The 21,955-nt window shown below is 32.0% G+C and overlaps 3 protein-coding genes across 3 annotated transcripts; all 3 read left to right on the forward strand.

Annotated features, from left to right (window-relative positions):
• Nucleotides 1–19,282: 19,282 nt before the first annotated feature.
• Nucleotides 19,283–19,465, forward strand: W97_07714 (uncharacterized protein; the record flags this gene model as incomplete). The annotated part of the gene is made up of 1 exon (XM_007785517.1): nucleotides 19,283–19,465. A coding segment is annotated over one exon (183 nt), but the record flags the coding sequence as incomplete, so codon positions are not given.
• Nucleotides 19,466–19,516: 51 nt separating this feature from the next.
• On the forward strand, nucleotides 19,517–20,158 carry W97_07715 (serine/threonine protein kinase; the record flags this gene model as incomplete). Its single annotated transcript, XM_007785518.1, has 1 exon — nucleotides 19,517–20,158. A coding segment is annotated over one exon (642 nt), but the record flags the coding sequence as incomplete, so codon positions are not given.
• A 123-nt stretch (nucleotides 20,159–20,281) lies between these two features.
• Nucleotides 20,282–21,922, forward strand: W97_07716 (uncharacterized protein; the record flags this gene model as incomplete). The annotated part of the gene is made up of 1 exon (XM_007785519.1): nucleotides 20,282–21,922. The coding sequence occupies one exon, from the start codon at nucleotides 20,282–20,284 to the stop codon at nucleotides 21,920–21,922; it is 1,641 nt and encodes a 546-aa protein (XP_007783709.1).
• Between the last annotated feature and the right edge of the window lie 33 nt (nucleotides 21,923–21,955).

The raw sequence follows: 21,955 nt of genomic DNA on the forward strand, positions 1-21,955 counted from the left end.
TTAGAGTCCTAGAAGTACTATAGATTAATAGTAAGCCTATTACCCTATATATATTCTAGCCTCCTATTAGGAACGCGTCTAGAATAGGGGGAATAGTAGAAGTTATCGCTCGCCTAGTATTACGCTAGTAGAGAATATTAACCTTCTTTTAAAGAATATATAGCTATTTCTTCTTTAGAAGTTATACACGCTTAGCTTTAAGCTCACTTATTAACTACTATTTAAGTGTTTCTACTAAAGAGGTATTAGTATCTACTTCTATTATATTTTATTAGGGAGACTCCTTAGTTAGAGCGCCTATACTTTATAGTTATATTAATGCTATATAATAGGTCGCTAGATTGCTATCCTAGTAAGAATAGAGAATTTAGAATTATTAGAGGATATAAATCCTTAGGGTTGATATAGTAATATAATAATAAGGTACATGTAGATAGACTAGTATAGTTAGTTTAATAGGAGACTGAATTCTACTAAGCTCCTATTATATAGGAGCGAATACTATATACTCTCGCTTAGCTGGCGTATCGCTAGTAGGAAGCCTAGGTGTAGCCTAAGGCTCCTTTTATATCTTATATAAAGAGATCGTCGGAACTTAATAATTAAATAATAGTAATATACCGCGATGCAGCTATAAAGCTTATAGCTTCTTATATATTATAAGAATAGAGATTTAATTTATTTAACGTCTATTTTTAGCTACTTTAGTAGTTAGAGTTTAACTAGTTAAAAGGCGTATAGAAACTTAGTCTAGATAATATTATAGGTCTTTTAAAATCTTACTTTCTACCTTATCCCTTTAATTAAACTCTCTTTCTATTCTCTAAGATTCTACGTAAACTCTTATCTATTTTATTTAAGAAAACTACTACTTTCAATAGTATTAGTTCTTTAATAATGCTTTATAGTTAGAAAACACCTTAATCTTCTTATCTAGTACCTTCTTCTTCTTTAGTTTCAGGAAGCCGGATATAACTTATCTCTCTTAAATAATAAGACTTCTTTATATAAGAATACTTATTGCTTTATATTAGTCTAATTTGTAGTCTACTAACTACTTCGTATTACTAAACCGCTTTTTTATTAATAATGCTACCCGCTTTTATTATGTATTAAATGCACTTTCTAACTTTAATTCCTTTTATTAACTTTAATTATTTTATACTCTTTTTATAATCTGCCGCCTTCTAATTAAGTTATCTAAGCTTATATATATAGTATTATATTAATATAGTAACGCTAAGTAATCTCTGTAGCTCTATCTATAACTTTATCTATATCGCAAGTATTTTATACTAGTTTTATATACTTTAAGCGATACGCTAGAGACTTTTATACTACTTCATCTTAATTTCTATTATATTTTTCCTATCTTATAAAAAATTGGTTATTTTTGAGTATTTAGGGGCAGCACTCGATCTATTTAGAGTTAATCTAGAAGAAGGGGTATTATATATAAGAAAATTCGTTAATATAGTAATAAACGCGGAATACTTATAAATATAATATTATATTAAGGATTCTTCTACTAGCTTTTAACTTCTTTAGAGAGATTATATATATTCAATTCTACTTTAAACTAGCTTCTAAAAATGCATACACGATTATATGTTTCTAATATTATACGTTTAAGCATACTAATACCGTTTTTTTATATTAGATATCTATAAATAAAGAATAAGATAAGCCTATAATCCCCTACTATTAACTAGTAGCTCCGCCGCTTCTAGTTATACCTAAGAGTAAATAGTTATTACCACCTGATAAAGATATTCTATAAGTAGTTACTAGATTCTCTACTTCTAATACTAACACGTAATATAGTTCTATACCTCCTCCTCTAAAGTTTAAGCTACTAATAAGATTAATTCTTACCATCTCTACTAAGAATCTATCTTTTATAATCCCTCTAAAGAGAATACGCACTTCTAGAAAGCGAGTGATATAACTATTTAGCTTTAAGCAATTAGAGACACCTACTAAAACTAGATACTCTAAATGCTTCTAGAGTCTCGCGCTATTAATATATTAGAATCTAGCACTTAATTAGGCTATCTAGGATATAAACTTTAAAATATAGAAAAATAATATAGCTTTTAAGGACCTTAGTGTCTAGCGCCTCTAGGAACTTAGCTATATAGCGAGTATTATAAGTAAGAAAGATGTATTCCTTAGTAGGTTTCCAATGCTAGCTTCTAAGAAGTAATATGCTGTAGCTTATAAGTTAGATAAGTTTATATAAGCGGGATCTAACGCACTAGACATTCTAAAGAATAAGGTATACTTAGTAATACTATACTTAGAGGGGTATTTAAGAGAGAAAGAGTATAGGAAATTAACTTCTATATTTAAAGCAAAGTAGTTCTATATAATTAACTATCTAGTAGATATTAAGGCATGCATAGAATACTACTTAAATAGCACTAAGAAGTAGAGTTTAAAGAGGTATTTCTAGAGATATAACTATAGATACTAGTAGCCATAAATTATTAAGAGCTAGGTTATCGATAGAGTCTTAAAGTAATATACTATAAACTTAATTAATAATTACATCTTATAGCGATTACTTAAGATAAATCCTAGAAAAGCGGCTATATAATAGTTTATATACAAAGAGTTAATTTAGATAAGATACTAAGCTATTATAATAATAGCTAAGAAGTTAAAAGTTAAGGCTTAAGATACTAGTTAAGCGGTAGAGTATAATATATAAGAAATCATTATAGCCTTAAGTAGCCCTAATTAGATATTTCTTTCACTAGTTACTACAGAGAGTATTAAGACTAGTTTAAAGAAGATTAGTAAAAAGACGCTAAGAGGATGCACTACCTAGCTTATTACTAGAGAAACGTGTTATAAGAATCTAGAATTAGCTATAGAATAGTATAGAAGTCGCGGTTCTAGACTATAAGAGCATAGATAGTAGTACTATATAAAGAGAAAAAAAGAAGGGTAAGATAGTAAAAGAGACTAGTTAGCTAGTCTTAAAATAAGAGTAGAAACTTCTAAAGTATAGTCTTGCTATTATAGAGAGCGCTATAAACTTAGACTACTAGTGTTTAGAATAGATTCTAAAAGAGCTCTTTGACTTGATAGCATCTATATTTACTCTTAAGAAGCTATAGAGTAACTAGGCTAATAAGATACTTAAAATATAACTCTAGAAGGTAATTAATTTTAAGCATTTTAAGGAGAAACTTTATACTATTTGTATTTAAGCACTTAGCGAGCTTCTAGAACTATAGACTAATATACTAATAGAAATACTTTATACTTATTTAGTATTTATTACCTATATTAGACTCTGTAACTCTCAACTAGTTATAGATTTAATGTTTTAGTTTAGCACACGCATTAAGAAAGAGACTATAGACTTTTATAATAAGAACTACCTCTCAATAATCAAGTAATAAAGAGTCTAAAGATAGGCTATAGTGGTAAGAATCTTAAGGATATTATTAATTTATAGTATAAGGAAATCCGCGTAGAGTGGGGCTAGATTCTTTAATACTACTAATAGTACTAAAGAAAGCTCCTATATTCTAATAACTCTAAGAAGGAGCTTTACTAGCTGAATATAATATTCTTCTTATCTTAGTAGTTTACATAGTAGGATCTATAGCTACTCTATCTGGAAATCGCCGAATAAGATAATAGATATTATATATTTATTACTTATCTATTTATACCTATATCCTTAATCTATAGAAATAGAAGCCTAAGCTTTAAAAATATTAGCCCTAGATATCTAAGTATAGAGTATAATAGGGAGAATCTTTAATAAGAATTAGGCGAAGTAGATAATATTACTATTACTTATATTTAGAGGTAGCTAGTAGAGCCTTTATTCTTTAGTAATACTTAGGTTTTTAAAGCGTAGTTTATCTTATTGGTTCTAGAGGTTATACTAAATAGCTTAAATTCTATCTCTAATATATTAGTAGGTAGAATTCCCTAGCGTAATACAGTAGTTATTCTTAATTTTAGATAGCTCTTTAGTACGCTAATGTCGCAAAGTAAATATCTTAATAACTAGTATAAGAAGACACTTAATAAATTTAGATCTACCTACCTAATTTTTTATTAAGCTAAAGAGTTCCGCTTTAGAGACTAGTTCTTTACTAGGATAAAAAGAAACAAGCTACTTACAAGTTAAAGCTATTCGCTATTAAGTGAAGATTACTACTACTCTAAGAGAGACTAGATAGTTGTTCGAAATACCTGAAAGGTCGCGAATATAGTAGTTTAGTATAATCTATCTATAGAGGAGTCTAATACTCCTAATTACTACTTATCTATTACTAGAAGTACTACTTAATACCTTTTAGTAGAGATTATAGAAGCTTATAGGGAACCTAGAGCTAAGGAATCTTATAGTAATAAGAGGTCTAAGGTTAAGGTTCCTAAGGCGGAAGGCTCTAATTAAGAAGAAGCTAATAAAGATAAATCGATATCTAGTATTAAGATTCTAGTTTTTCTACTAATATAAAAGAAGCTAAGTATCTTTAAGTAGTATAAATCAATTTACTCGCTACTTCCTATAGTATAACTAATAATATAAACCCACTATGCAGCTAGTCTATAGACTAACTTCTTATAGAAATTATACTTAAGCTAAATTTAGGCGCTTTATTTCTAGCTAGTAATTAAGAGATGTATAAGACTCCTGCTACTATAGACGATTCGTAGCTCTAGTATCTAGTTCTAAGTAAGAATAAGGAAGATATTTCTAGCTATAGTAATAGATCTGTAGAAGGAGTTTCTAGCTATAGTAATAAACCTATAGAGAGTATTACTAATAGTAGGAACGTGCCTAAAGAGGGTGTTTCTAGTAGTAATAGGCTTAAGAAGGACGTGTCTAGTGGTAGTACGCCTAAGAGAGGCGTTTTCGGTAGTATTAAGGGGTTTAAAGGCTAGAGTTCGCCTTTTTTAATAGGTTTAGAGAAGAAGCGGGTAGCTATTACTAAGCGAAAGCTTTAGAAGGAGACTTAGAAGGCTATCCGCAAGGCTATAGAGAAAGTGAATGCTTCTAGTAGGGTGAGAAAGGTTCTAGAGCGTTATTAGTAAGGAGAATTACTAGGGTTAAGTTTTAAGGATAGGATTTAGGGCTTTATTCTTTAATAATTTTAGCGTTTATCTATACTACTATTTAGAGAATTGGAGCAACTATAGGATAGCTACTAGATGAAGGAAGTATATAGTAGTATAGGAGGTTTATTATATAGAAGTAGGTATAGATAGAGCGCGCGGAGCTCTAAGGTTCTTTAGATAGAAAACTACTAAGTGTATTATAGTATTAAGCAGTATTACACTTATTCTATATACCGCGTAGTCTTATATAATCTATTACTATAGTGCTATCGCTACTTTAATAGTTCTATCTCGATACCTTACCTCTATAGACACGCACGATCTACTCACCAAAGTTTATACTTGAATCTCTTACTAACAACACTATTACTACTATTTATAGCGCCTCTAATAGAAGATAACAATAGAGACTATAGGCATTATAGATATAGTCTAGTATATAGGTAGCTAATTCTATACTATTATATAGCTTAGAATTATACTTAACTTAATATAAGAATCTTAAACTCTTATAACGTACTTAATTATCACCTTATAATATTAAATTATTATTATATCTTATATTATTCTCTAACTCCTTAATTAGAATTATACTATACTCTAGTAGTAGTATTTTTGTTTAGAGATAGCACCTATTATACTATAAGCACCATCTTTAAAGGGATATTTAAGATTAAGATATTAATATATTTACTATAAAATCTATTACAAGATAATAAAGAAACTAGACTATAATAGCCTCTTCTAATTATAAGCCTATTAAGATTAGGATTCTAGATAAATATTATAGAGAAAGAAAGAAGCTTAAATCCTTTCTCCTCTAGTATAACCTATATATTTAGTATAGCTAGATATATTTTTGAATAAAAGATAGTGTTTATTTTTAGTTACTTACCTTAGAGGAAGGGCGTTTACCTAGATTTAACTGTATCTTAAGGACTTTTCAGAAAACTCTAATAATAATTAAGAGCTAGAAACTAGGGCTATATTTATAAATATAGGGTCTTTTATCAAAAAGATTCCCTAGATATTTAGAGACAGTAACATAGAATATACTACTAAGAGAGAACTAACAAGTCTAGTATAGAAAGGCTCTATAGTGGTCTATATTATCTTATTCTAAATAATAACCACTAATACTAGTTAGAGTAATATAGCCTTAATAGTATAGTACTACCAAGAATTAAAGAAAAGTATTAAGAACGACTTAGTACAAAGAGAATACTCTAGTTAGTTATAACTAATATTTAATAACTTAATTAGAATCAATAACTATATATATAAATAATATAAAGAGAAGATTAGATGAATTGTACTAGTTAGTATAATTAAGAGAAATTATTCAATTCTATAGAGAAGATACTGTAATCTACATAGATTATAGCTTATAAAACTCAATACTACTACTATAAAACAACTAGCATGTTTTATAAAAGAATTATAAAGAGAATATAGAGCGTTCTTAGAAGAATATAGACTATTCTCTAGAGAAAGAAAGCCCTTTACTAGAAAGTACTTTAACTATAATTAGATAGAATATATTATAAAGAGCTAATAGTAGTCTAAGAAGTAAGTATTAGTATAGACTAATAGTTCTATAAAAATAAGAATTCTTATAGCTATAAAATTAATATATCTTAATAGATTAACCTAGACGATTATTACAAATAAGAGCTAGTAGTCTAATTGTATGCTAGCTAGCACGAGCTAACACGTAATACGCTCTATAAACCTTAGCACGCTCTATCTAATCCGTAGTAGAGCACGCTAAGATAAATAGAGTAAGTAGAGTAGGTAGAGCAAGGTACTAAGGTACTAGGTCTAGCTTATAGTATATAGAAGGCACTATTCTTATTTATTAGAATGGTGTGCTTAATTTAAATAAGAATCTAGTATTCTTTATAACTTAATCTAATCTTACTACGTAATATTAATTCTTCTATTATTAACTACATCTTAGCACCATTTCTTTCCTTCTTAATTAGAACCCTAATCTTTATAGTAACTTCCGTTATTATAAGGTAATCCTTATTACAATAATATACTATAATAATAGGTATTAGATACATCTAAGTATTAAGTAGAATTCTAGATAGTATCTATTACCTCTATTAATAAAATAAGTATTATAGATTGTAAAAGGCGAACTATAAGTGGTTTAATCTTCTACTTTTAGACATATAAAGCTAAGTATAACTAGTAGGTAAAAATAATAACTAGCGGAATTCTAAGATATAAAGGCTAAAGTTTTAATAATACCTATTCAAGAAAAGAACTAGAGCCTAAAAAAGAGATATCCCTATTTAAAAAAATCTTAATAATAGAGTTAAAGGACTCTAGAGTCTCTAGGCTAGCTTTTAATAAAGAATTAGATGTAAAAGTACTACTAAAGAATTCTACTACTAGTAGATACTCATCTAAAGTATAGAATTAAGTATATTAAAATATATATTAACTCTTAGAAGCTAAGATAGACTAGCTAAAGCTTAAGAAGAGATTCTAAAGAATTAAGATATAACTTACTATATATAAAGTATATTAAAAGTCCACTATAAGCTTTAGTAAACTATAAAAGAAAGTCTATAACTTAGTCTTAGAAAGACCAGCTATAGTAACTAAATATATTAAATAGTTTAGTTAGGTACAAGATAGTATACTCTAATTAGAATATAAGTATAATAATATAGTACAAGATTATCTACTAATAGATATAAGGTTTATAAGAGATAGAGACTATACAACCTCTAAGAGTAAATATATTTACTATAAACTTTACTAAAAATAAAGTACTATAATAGAAATTTACTTCTAGGAATCTAGAAGTGAATCTAAGACGCTAAGTTAATTCTAGTAAATTTAAGTATAATAAAATAGAGGTTTAAGCTAGGGATAAGAGTATTGCAAGCTCTAGTTTTTTAAACTAGAAGATCTTCCAATCTAAAAATTAATTGAAGTACCCACTAAGAGACTTTTAACTAGATATAAGGGTATATAGATTTTTTAAGAAAAGATTAAGAATTCTATTAGAATAAAGTAACTAGTAACATTTTTTATATATTAAAGAAAAAGCTTAGTGCTAAATCTATTCTAATAACACTTGGTTTAACTAAGGAAATTATTATTAAGATAGATACTTTAGATATAGCTATAGGAGTATATTTAAATTAATACATTGATACTAGATATTAGTATCTAGTAGTATTTTACTTATAAAAGTTCACTATACTAGAACTAAACTATAAAATCTATAGTAAAGAGATATTAGCTATTACTAAAAAATTTAAGTAATAGAGAGTGTATCTAGAAGAAGTAGGGTATCTAATTTAAGTATTAATGTTTATAAGAATCTAGTATATCTTACTATTATAAATATATTAAATAGAAGATAAATGTAGTAGTCTAAGAAGTTATTAACTTTTAGTTTAAAGATTTACTATTATAAAGACTCTAAGAATATAAAAGTAGATACTTTTAGTAAAAGACTAGATTATGTAAAAAAGAAGCTCTAGATAGTTAACTTAATTCTAGAATAGTATCCAGATAAAAAAATTACTTATAATAAAGATATACTAGCCGTAAGTATAGAATTATATATAATAATTGTAAGAACTAGATTTAGAAAATATATATATAGAATATCTACACTTAGAGAGCTCTTTCTAAGAATCTTAAAGAATATAAATAAATAAATAAATATCTACTTTTATCTAAGAGACTAGTATATATACTATTAGCCTAGTGGATAGAGATTATTTAATAGTACTATAATAGTCCAACTAAGAAATACTATAGAATCTATAAGATAATTAAAGTAATTAGCTATATATATTTCTTTTCTAGAATAAGAAAGAAAGTAAAGAAATATATTACAGCCTATAATCTATACTATAAGATAAAGATAATCAAGTTCAAACTATATAGATTAATAAAGCTAGTAGTAATACTAATATAACTATAAGCTATAGTAGTTATAGATTTTATTATCAAACTATTTCTTTCTAAAGAATTCTTAAAAATGATGAAATATAACTCTAAATTTATTATTATAGACTAATTAATAAAGAAAGTATACTTTATATTATATAGAGAATTGTTCAATACTAAAGAATTCGTATGTATCTTTTTCTGAAACATAATAGTAATATAGAGCGTATCTAAGAAAACTATTTTAAATAAAGATAAACTATTTACATTACACCTCTAAACCGCGTATATAGAATAGCTGGAACTATTCTATAAGCTGTTAATAGCTTACTATCTATAGATAGATTGATAGATAGACCGTATAAACTAATTACTAGAGTAGTACTTAATAGAATATATAGATTATAGATAAATAAACTAGGTATTACTATTACCACTAGTATAGCTAATATATAATACAAGTGTAAATAAGATGATAGAACAAATACTATTCTATACTAACTACAGATACTACACCTAGATATTCTATAAATCTAGAGAAGTTTAGGCTCTAGTAAAGGTAGTGTTATAGGTAAGAGATTTAAGTATAAATTTAAGTAAGTAGGTTGTGCGTATCCGCGGAGGCAAGATATTAAGGTAGAACTATTAAGGCAGCGATAGCACTATAGTGATAGATTATATAAGACTACACGGTATATAAAATAAGTGTAATATTACTTAATACCATAATACACTTAATGGTTGACTATCTAAAGAACCTTATAGCTCTCTACGCTCTATCTATACTAACTCTTATATAATAAACCTTCTGCACCACTATAGTAGCTAGATTAATAATAGATAAAATTTAGTAAATATTCTAAGAATTATAAGAAGATATTTAATTTCTACTATAATAATTAGTATCTTATTATAATGGATATAGATCTAGAGAGTCTATACTAAAGAAAAGAGATAAAGTTTACCTTCTATGAAAAAGTATTAAGATAATAAGACTGAGTAGAAAGTCGGATTATACTAGAGTAGAATCTTCTAGAATTATTGGAAACATTAAGAATATAAGCTATAAACTTGATTTAATAGAAGAAATAAAAATATATCTAGTGTTATATGTTTTGCTATTAGAACTAATACCTTTAGAAGTACTAATATTAGCCTAGATACTAGATAGATATCTAATAGAAGAAAAGAGATAATATAAAGTATGAAAAATTCTTAATAATAGTACTAACTTTAATAACAGCGCTAGATAATATCTTATTGAATAGAAAAGCTACCTAGACGTAGAAAGTATATAGGAAACAGCTATATATCTTAATAAATATGAAGATATCATTAAGCTATACTATTAGAAAGTACTAGCTTAGAAAAGAAAGGCAACTATGTAAAGTTAAATCTACTACTAGAGGTAAGAGCTAGATAAGCTTTATAAAACCTAAATATAGCTAGATCTAAGAAACTTATAGTTAAGATAGCGGCTTTCTTTTTCTGTTCTTATTTCTCTAGTTCTTCTATATTATTAAGACTATAATAGATTGTTTCTACTTCATATTTACTTAGAAAGTATTCTAGTTTCTCTAAATAGATAAGATAGGCTTCTTTAGCTATTAATACTATATAAGATACTACTAGGTAGTCTCTTATAATTTCTTTCTTAGTCTAAAAGCGAGACTATTTCTTATTTACTTTCATAAAAGTAAAAAGAAAGTAGAGCTCTATATTGTACTTATAGTGCTTCTATAAGTACTCTAGATAGAATAAGAAATAATAGATTTCTAGTAGTTTAGGTTAGTATAAAGATACTTTATATATTTAAAGGCTATTAGAATACTATACTATTACACTTAAAAAAGTAACTTTTAATAGCAAGCGTTCAATTTACTATAAGGTATAATAATAAGGAAATAGAGACGTTTTTAGAATAAACACTATTAGAAGAGAGCTAGTATTTTAATCTAAAGCTGGCGCTATAATTAAGCTATACTAATTAGAGTTACTAGGGCTATCTTTTTTATCTATCAGAACTACAGATACTATAGATAATATAAACTATAGGATAGTCTAAGTATATAAGCAGCAATATCTTCTCTTATAGAAGTATTATACTTAACTTAAATTAATAATCTTATATTCTTATAATATACTTAATTAATCACTATATAATTATAATTTAATATTATTACATCTTGCACTATCGCCTATCTTCTTAGTCTGAATCTTAATCTTTATAGTAGCTTTATGTTATTCTATAATAATATACTATTATATATTACTCTTATGATAATACATTATTCTGCCTTTTTTATTATAGAGACTTTTTTATTAATAGTAGCCTTAAGCTCCTCTATTATATTATCTATAAGCTTTTTTAGAAGTAAATATAGCACATTTACTATTATTATATTATGAGTATTAACTAGCTTATATTTCTATACCTAATTATAGACTAGATATATCTAGTTAAAATCTATCTAAAGTATACTAGAATCTAAACTATACTATTTCTATAATTATACTATAAATATTCTATAGATACGCTCTTGCTAGCTCTTAGAGAGATTTCTAAGCTTATATATATATATATACTATATAACTTAAATAGTGCCGCTCTACTTTAATACCTATAATTAAAGCTTATTTTTTTATGGTTAATATACCACCATTAGGTTAGAGAATAGTAGTATCTAAAATATCTATTAGCATAATGAAGAAGTATTATATCTTTTATTAGTAGCTCAATAGCTAGTAGTAGTATGTTATTAGCTATTATATAGCTATTCTCTTAGAGAGACTAGATATATATTCTAGTATTAAGGCTATATTTTATAGTAAATATTCCTCTCTATATATTTATTCTACTTTCTAATTATTAGAATTAGACTAAGTAGTTTTAGTAAGACTTACGTTTACTAGCATTACGTGCTTATATTAAAGTTTCGAATAGTTATATATACTAGCTAAATCTTCTTCTCACTATAAATATAAGTTAGTAGTATCTTATTAATTCTAAGTATTAGTAGTGTTATAGACGCTCTATCTAGAAGCTTTATTTATATCTCCTACTACTACTTATATTAATAGAATTTAGAGTATACTTTAAAGTAATTATAGTTAAAACATTGCTCTAGTGCATATACTAGTCTCTTTTTAGATATTTTATAGCTAATTATAAGCTAGATAACTACTATAATATTACGATAGTAGATATTATATTTCACATACTTCTCTTCTCTTATATTTAGTTAGACTTTAGCTACTCTATATCTAATCTAGTATCTCTAGCAAAAAAATTTATATATAGATTAAAAACTTATATAGTTATATATTACCTATAGGTATTTATTTTTAAAAGATCTAATTGATTATACTATCTAATATTCTCTCTTATCTTAAGTAGAACGCAAGTATATAGTCTTTCTTAGTTTTAAATAACGCGAATTATTATTCTTTGCTAGAGTTAAAAGAGTTTATTATAATACTAATTATTATTTAGCCCTATCTTTCAGTCTCTATATTATTCTATTTACTATTATGTATTATTTCGGCTTCTATTTCTATTAGACTAGTATATAATAGTATATAGATACTTATTGTACCTAAGAATAAGCTAGTTATATATAGAATTATTTGTAGAGCGAGGCTAGATTCTTCTATTTTTAGTATATTATTTACTATAGAGATGCTATTATTCTAATAGTGCTAAGTTATATCTATATCTATCTATATCTCTTAAGATATCTACTCTTTTTAGCTTTACTACACTTGCGCTATTCTATCTATATAAGCGTCTTATTAATATTATCTACTATATATTATCTAACCTTACTATATATTCAAGTCTATTATTTATAACTCTATAGATAGCTTTAAATTCTCTTCTTTAGTTTATATAGATACAACCGGATGTACTTATTAGTAAAATATATATAACTAATATCATAATATTTATTAAGATATAATGTAGCGTTGTTTTATTTACTGGCGAAAGCTAAACTATGAGAATTAGTAATAATATACTACTAGAGGAGATATAGTAAGCGTGTAAGCCCTAGAGTAATTGTTATATATTAAATAGATAGGAGGTGTTATATTCAATTATATAGTCTTAAGTATATTTTATTATATATTATATACTATACTAAGCTGCTAAGCGCTATTTCTAGTATCTCTATATCTAAATCTTACTTTCAATATCTACTATACTTTAACTATCTATACTCTAGCTAGACTTTAATTAATAAACCTTCTATATAATATTCCCTTATTTTTATTTAGTCTAAGTATCCTACTAATGACGTTTATACTATCTACCACTATTACTATAATAAAGATATAGATTGGAATAGATTGCAGGACTATATACTAGTAAATATAGTAGAAGCTAGTAGAGTAATAAAATATATTATTAGTAATAGTAAATAAGTGAACTAATACTAGTTAGTATATTAATAGTGAGTAAAGAAATATAACGTTATAGATAGATATCTCTCTCTTATAAATATAAGCAATAAGCTATCTTATTAGTAGAATCTTTGTATTTTAAGCGCTGTGCTTTTATTTATTCTTTATATATCTTATTACTACTTTTTCGCTAGTCATCTTATTCTATTAAAATATAAATCAAGTTAAATATAGTTAGAAATATACTAAAGTCTTTATTACGCTATATCTGTTTCTATTTTAGATAGGTATCTATTAGATCTTCTTCTATTTAAATGTCTAGAATATATTAATAGGAGATTCTACTATAGATATACTAATATATACACGCACTATTAATCTATAGAAGAATATAGAGAAAGAGAGAATATAGAGATAATCTTTATAGCTACAGTTTTACTAGCGGTTTATATTATTATAAGTAAGAAGTTTAAGTATAAAAACTCGAGCAAGTAGGTAAAGTAATAATAAAAGAGTGAAATAGTCCTTTCTAGATCTAAATAGCGCGAACTACTACCGCTTCTATACCTATAGCTAGTTTATAATATAAACTAGATACTTCTTTCTTATATCTTAGTTTCTTTAGTCTATATCTTAGTAAAAGAGGCTAGAGTAGGCGGAGTTAGATTCTTATATGCTAAACTCTAGCTTAGTAGTTTACCTTTTAATATATAAGATTTTAGACTATCTAGACTATAAGAATCTCTTCTATTATATATTTATAACACTAATTCTTCTCTTTCTCTATTAAAGTAATAAACTATCTCTAGATATTAAAGATAAATTGCAAGTCAATAATATCTATATATAAAACAAAGTCTAGTCTTATATGAAAGACTCTTATATCAATATTCTTACGTAGTTCTAGATTAATATAAAGGATACTAATATATTTAATATAATAACCTTCTTTAAAAAGCTTATACTAAAGCTATTAATAGAGAAGCTTACTTAATGCAAGATTCTAGATCTATTAGTTTTCTTTTATAGTTTCTAGTAGTAGCTACCTCTTAACTTTAATAGATATATATTTTATAATAGTAGTAGCCTTCTTTAAATTCCACTTTCTTAGATACTAGCATATATCTTAGACGCTTAATCTCTTTAATTATATCTAACTTATTACTAGATTTCTTAATTTACTCTTCTTCTACTTATACTTTAATAGTAGTTTCCTTACTCTTATTCTTAGATTACCTCTTATTCTTTTTTCTTAGAGTTTCTATAGTAAAATTAAAGATTAGTAGAGCTTATATATTCTTCTCTTGTTAATTATCTATATTACTTCTATATAGGCGCTTACTAGATAGAATTATAGCCTTAGAAGTCTAATTACGCTTATTAGATAATATCTTTTTATTTATCTCTATAGAATTTAGAGTTTATAGCTTAGTAAAGCTCTAGATAGAACCTTATAGAGATATAGAAAAGCTTTTAGAGTTATATTTAATAGATACTTCTATAGCCTGAGTAGTATACTTAAATAGTATCTAAGATTTATTATTTTATAGCTTGAAATATATATCTCTTGGCTTTATAATAGTAATATTTCTAAGTACTAATTCTTTTAGAATAGTCTCGAGAGATCTCTAATATATAATACTTTAAAGTTTCAATTACCTCTCTTCTCTTTATATTCTCTTAAAATATTCTAGTAAAAAGCTACAAGACTTGATAACTATATTTTCTTATCTTAAGATATCTTATAAGATTCTATTATAGAACTCTCTTTAGATACGCTTCTTTTCTTAGCTTATTCTATATAATATAAACTCTACTATAAGTTTATATAGCGCGAAACTCTATCTTATTACTAGTCTTACTAGCTATTTCCTAGTAAGCGAGTGTACTCGGTATTATACTAAAGAACTATATTAGTAAATCTTGCATCTACTTGTAAAATCTAAGTTTTTCTAACGCGCTTGCAAATAAACTTTCTTTCTTAAGTACTTAGAGCACTTAGAATAGATCTAAACTACTTAGTAAGTAATAAAAAATATAAATTACATAAAAGTTATAATAGTGCTTTATTATAGAATAGTACTAGGCTACTATAAAGATTAGGATTCTAAATAAGAAGGTAGAAGATAGTATAAGATATAATAAAGTTAGATTAATATCATATAATAATTAATTACGTACGTTATAAGAATATAAGATTCTTATTTTAAGTTAAGTATAAAACTTCTGTAAGAGAACTATTGCTATCTATATAGTAGAACCTAGAGTATATATCTCTATATTTTATTCTATTTACTCTACCTACTCTTTTTATCTTAGCGTGCTTTATTATAGATTAAATAGAGCGCGCTAAGTTTTATAGAGTGTATTATATATTAGCTTATACTAATTAGTAGACAACTAGTCCACTAGTTTCTATTTATAGTGAAAATCTTAGAGTTTTCTTTCTTAATTAACTTTTATTCTCTAGTAATTATTATCTAAATATTTATGATTTTAAAAATTATAGTACTAAGATCTATTAGAATACTATATTCTAGATAGTTTAAATATTAGATGCATAGCTTAAGAGCTAAAAGAACAAAGATTTAAGATAATACTTCTTAGATTTAGAGAAACTTCCAACGCTACTTCTATTATGGCATGGGGTGCTGCATAGCATTATACTTCTTCTGCTCTCTAGATTTCCAAATCCACCCGCCCACGAATGTACAAAGCATTAGAGTAAATGTTACTCCGGCATAGATGCCACCCTCTTTAGTAGCAAGAGATCTTTTCGAAGTGTCGCTATCTCCTACTAGGTTAACGAAAGCCGTACTGAAAAGTGTCTATAATAGTTAACACTTAGTAGGTTCGCTCGGATATTAGAAGACACCTTACCGCTACAAAGGTTCCGGGAAGGTACAGAATTGTAATCATGGCTATGAGCCTCATAGTCCCAGAATCTTTTTTCGTTGCTTCGGTCAGTATAAGCATGTTCGCAGAATCTCTTCCGGAGGCCACAGCTAAGCTGGCTATGCTTCTACTGTTCTTACTGATTGATTCGTCGTGCCGGTAACTGAGAAGCATCTGAACCTTAAAGAAAATCAACTCAAGATGGATTAGATCAGCTATGCCCAACACTTACAAGCTGAGAGATGCTCCTAACATGATCTAGAGAGTTTTGTGCCCACTTCTCATGCACAAGGAACCGGGAGAGGCATACTAAGCAGCGTTGGTGGTAAATTTCCTTGAAAGTTTCACGTTTCGCAAGAAGCAACCTGGTCTGCAACGAATCGATACCGCGGATAAGGTCACCGCTGGTCTGCAGGTGCAAGATGGCGTCCTGCAGGGTCTCTCGAAGGTACTGCAATCGCTGCATGTCGGAGAATGCGAGGTCGAAGTTTATGTGTCGAGGGGTAGGGTCGAGGCTGTCGAAAAATCTGGCTAGTTGACTCTTTACGGAAGGTCAGCAATTACATCTGCATATACAGTTCGGTGCTGGTGCATAACACCTTCTCCCGAACTTTGTAATCCAGATCCTTAAGATACCATCTCCATTTCTGAATCGTGGATGCCAGAATCTGAATGTGTTTCGAGCCAGGAGGATCCTTGAGGCGATTCGTCAAGACCGACTCCCGCACTACTTGAGTTGGCTGCAAGCAGATCCATATGGAAGACTTTGTCCGTCCGTTGTACTTGTGGTACACTCCCATCCTGCGGATAGACCAGGGGTAGTCTATCCTACCAGTCCTTTCCGCATAACGAACGTTATAGCAGATTTATGCACGCTGTTCAGCTTAGAGCACCATCTCAGAGTGTAGGGAACCTACGAAAAGAACAATAGTGCTGATCGTCTGCATCGTCAGAATCCGCTATTTGGATTCTATACCCGCCGAACATATCTTCATCTTTGTCATCGTTCTTTGCACCGAATGCCTGCACATGATCGAGGATGAAGGGATGTACGTTGTAGGCTGTTGAGATCTTGCGGAAAGTATTTACAGAGCACTGAAACTTTGACCAGGAATGGAACTGACGTAGGAATCTGCTGCAAATTGAGCTCCCAGCTTCGATTCAGCGCCCTCCGCTCATTCTGCCTACATTATATGGTCTTCGTCCTCTTTTAGGTGTGCCTAGAGATCTTTTAGAGAAGCCACAACACTAAAGTTTTCAGAGGGCAAACTACTCCCAGGACTGAGTCGACTTGCTGGCCATTCTGGATCGTGTCCATGATCAAGCCGTCCATGTTGGATATGCTGCATATCTGCGCTTGGGGTTGGGACTCATCGGCGCAGAAGAGCCGAGAAGCATCATCGCGGAGGCGATTGTACGCATACTGGACATCTTCTTCAACAAAGGAATCCCGAAAATTGAGAGGATACCTATCCCAACCTCGGATAGGCAAATTGAGCGCTGTCATGTTCAGCACGCTGCTATGGTATGCTCATCGAATGCAGAACGGACATGACGTGTTTAGGAGAGGCGCTACCTAGGCGGCCCTAGCCTCGAGCTGAAGGTTTGTGGCTGCAATGTGGGAGCCGGAAAACAGCCGGTTCAGTGGCTGGCACGTTCCCACAGAATGACATGGACTTAAGGAAGATCAACAGCATCCGAAGTCCTCAGCGACCATTGAATACTCTCTCTATTTAGAAGCAAATCTCAGCTAGAATTCCCTCATAAGGTGTAGAAGGTCCTTTAGCACCTACCGATGATGTTTGATCATTATTAAGTGCGTTATAGTTGAGAAAATTGTGATTCTGGTGATGCTTAAGTGGCTCTGAGTCTAGGCTATTTTGTCAGCAGCGTGGCTAGCTCAGCGTGGAGTCGCATCACAGTAAGCTTACGATGCGATTCGAGTGCGGCAGCAGAGTATTTGTTATGGTTGCTCTCAGAATGATATTTAGAAGTCGTAGAACCTTGCTAAAACTAAAGCTAATCCCAGCGACGCGCGAGGATGATACCGCTGCATGGATTAATTAGGCCACAAGTACACCATTAAACCATGGTGGCCACACTTCCCAGCCTATGCCAGCTACGCCAATTGATCCCTACTGTATTCTATGGACTTGATCTCGTCCTGGCCTTCATTAACAAGGAAAGTCTTCAGCTAGAAAGCGGTCGGCGACTGCCACACACCATAGTCAAAGCTCGCAGAATGTCGAGGATGTAGCTTCCGTCTTCAGACTGTTGGAGTGTTAGAGGCCCCAGATGGCTACAAGGTTGAACGCTAAAGCACCGCACTCACCTTTACAGTGCACTTTTGGCCTTTAAATTCCTTCTCGAGCAGGCTCCTCAGCTTTTCCCTATCAATATACCTCTGTGAGAGCACCTGTCGATGCATTGTATTGCGCACGTCTGGCCAGATTGGTAATGCGCAAAGGAAAGGCAGGCTAAGATCGGTCAGCTGAGCCCCGTCCTTTTGTTGTTGGTGGACACGTGGTCTGCAAGGCATCCAAAGCGTGCAAGCCACACCGGGATAGCACGCTACCTCCTCTCCTCGTGCAACTCACGCCCATCGACCAGTAGTGCCACTTCTTGTTAGGATTCCAATATGCAGCCTTCGTTCCGTGTTGCCCTCTACGATGCTCGTAGGGCCTCTTATAACGGCAGAGATCATTTTTATCCGCCAAGAGTCTTATCCGAGCTCGTGACCAAAGAGGTTATAAGGGTCACTATTGCCAACCATCAAGCAATTCGCGAAGACGAGAGAGAGCTCTTTGTTGATCTCACCGCAGAGTACATCCCAAAAATATACTGCATACTTATATACATTCATTGTGAAGAGCACCTTCCAAGCTTCCTCTACCGGAGACAGTACGACTCTAAGCTTCCCTTTTCCCGCTATGACCTTGAATTTCTACCATCCCCTGCTGCCGTAGAATTCATGGAGCGTCAGTGGCAATTCATACCGGTGTATCTTAGAAGGGGAGGGATCCACCGCACAATCTGTAAGGAAGAGATTCTTCCTTTCCAAGAGAGTGAGCCTGTTGGTGCAGGAAGCTACGGAGAGGTATTCAAAGTCAAAGTTAGCGCAGGCTGTAATGATTTCTGGGATGGAGCCGATGCAGTAAGTGATGAAAACAACCTAAAAGAGTCAATGCTGACGCAGATCTAACAGTATATCGTACGCAAAGAGCTTCGTGGGGCCGCAGATGGACTTGAGGAGAGGACTGTCATGGAATTGCTTCGAAAGCTACATCATCCGCACATCATAGAACTTCTCGGATCCTACGAGCAGAATGGCGTACACAATTTCCTTTTCCCCTGTGCCCAACGAGATCTTCATCAGTTCTTTCGCTCGCAGAACGGCCTGATTGCGGACGAACTCTACTCGAGCATGTACCGACTAGCCGATGCTTTGGCGTATATCCACCGATACACTTATCGGGATGACAATGTGCAACTAGAGCGCATCGGTTACCATCACGATCTGCGGCCTGCGAATATACTGCAGTTCGGAAAGACATTTGTAGTTGCTGACTTTGGGCTTTCGAAGCTGAAGCCGCAGGACCAGACCTCGAAGTCAAGGCTTCGAGGTGGCCAGGACGATTATCTCTCTCCGGAAGCTTTCAACGAATCCAACTGGACTATCGGCAATGTGGGTCGAGCTTCGGACGTGTGGGCTTTTGGATGCATCTTAGCCGAATTCGCAACGTACATCGAGGGAGAAAGCGTTGAGTATTTCCATAACACCCGGAAAGCAAGTTACGGTGACGCATTTATGAGCATGACCGACCATGCTTTCCACCTTGGCGGCTAGGTGAGGAGAACGGTTGGCGATTGGCTTAACAAGTTGGTAATGGGCTCCAAAAGTCAGCTGACAGCTGACCTGGTGGCATTGGTACGCGACATGCTCAATCCCCTATGGCGGACGCGGATCACTATGGACGTGGTTGCTCAACGGCTTGCTACTACCTCTTTCCGCTCTAGGTCTGCCGATATCATATCGGTATTCCCGTCTTTCAGTCCAACAACCAGCAGCGTTGATGTACCGGGACAGTGTAATGTGTTCCTCTGCCTCGAACGAGAGCGCTTTGTAGAATGGGTCAAGGAGTTCGAGAAGCTCATCCAGACGGCCAGTCCCAATATCGTGCATGATCAGCTCAATCAGATTCTGGAAACATTCACAATCCTGCAGGAGCGTCTCCGGCAACTTGAGATGACTGGCCAACCCCTCGACCCTTCCGTTGAAAGCAGGATCCCCGCACTGGTCCAGGAAGTGTGTAACTTGATTGATTCCCTCCAAATTAAACTTTCAAGCGACCAACAACAGACTGTGGAGCGAAGTTGGACCGACATAGTCATGGCGATCGATGACATGAATATCCTGTACGCTATTCGCTCAGCCGCTGCGCCAGCACGCTATCGTTCAGTTGGCATCAAAACAGCGATGAAGTACATGGCTAAGGCGATAACAAAAGCACGCCGGTCAAGAACGTCGCAAATGATCGTCGAACGCGGATTGGTGGAGGTAGATCCAGATTATCCTGGGGCAACTATGCGACGATTCAATTCCGATGCGCTACGAAATGTGGGCACTTACGATGACAGAAGGGTATTAATCGAATGGACGAGATACGATGCTGTCTGGAAAGGCAAAATTGGTGAAGAGATGTATGCACGGCTGGAAGCACAAGCTAAATTCCTGAATTCTGACGAGACTCCGCGCGTCAATCTACTCAAAGAGCGAGCGCTTGAATGCTTGGGATATTTCCATGATGAGAGGTATTATCGTTTCGGATTTGTCTACGCAATTCCGGCGACCACAATTGGTCTTGATGAAGACAAGACAATATCTTATACACTCTACAACTACATCAGAGATAGCCGACCTTCCCGATCGAACGACTCACTTCAGAAAATGCAACGACCCTTCCTAGGAGACTTGTTTACACTTGCAAAGGGTCTGGCTGGTTCCTTGAATACTTTGCACGGGATCGGCTGGCTACATAAAGGTATTTGTTCGGAGAACATCCTGATCTTCACTCCCGGGAACGCCAATGCCCATCAGCATGTCTCATGCGCTGTCCTCGCAGGATCCTATCAAAGTAGGCCTGAGGAATCGGAGTACAGTGTAGGTACCGCAAGAGAGTTCGAGCTTTACGAGCACCCTTTGTACCGCAATCGAGCGCATGGGAACACCAAGTTTGCGTTTAAGAGAACGTTTAATTTCTTCAGCCTCGGTATTGTGCTTCTGGAGATAGGTCTCTGGTGCAGCGTATCGCAGATTCTGTCCGACCATACCGACTGCAGGATGGATGACAGTGGCACCGAGAGTGACGAGAACGACGATGGGGATAAGCCGACAATGCCTAATGCGGAAGACTGCAGGCAGATGCTCCTTGAGAGCTACGTTCCTCAGCTGGGCGAGACAATGGGGAAGGAGTATATGCTTGCTGTAAGGTTCTGTCTGGATGCGGAAGCAATTCTCGGCTCGCCCGGAAATTATATCGAGGACCGCAAACTCTCAGCTCATGAATTCAAGAGCCAGGTTTTGGATCACTTAGCCATCTGCTCTGCATGACCAGTAGGAAGGATCACTTCGATGTATTCTCCT

Source organism: Coniosporium apollinis, assembly GCF_000281105.1.
Source record: "Coniosporium apollinis CBS 100218 chromosome Unknown supercont1.43, whole genome shotgun sequence".
NCBI lineage: Eukaryota > Fungi > Ascomycota > Dothideomycetes > Coniosporium > Coniosporium apollinis.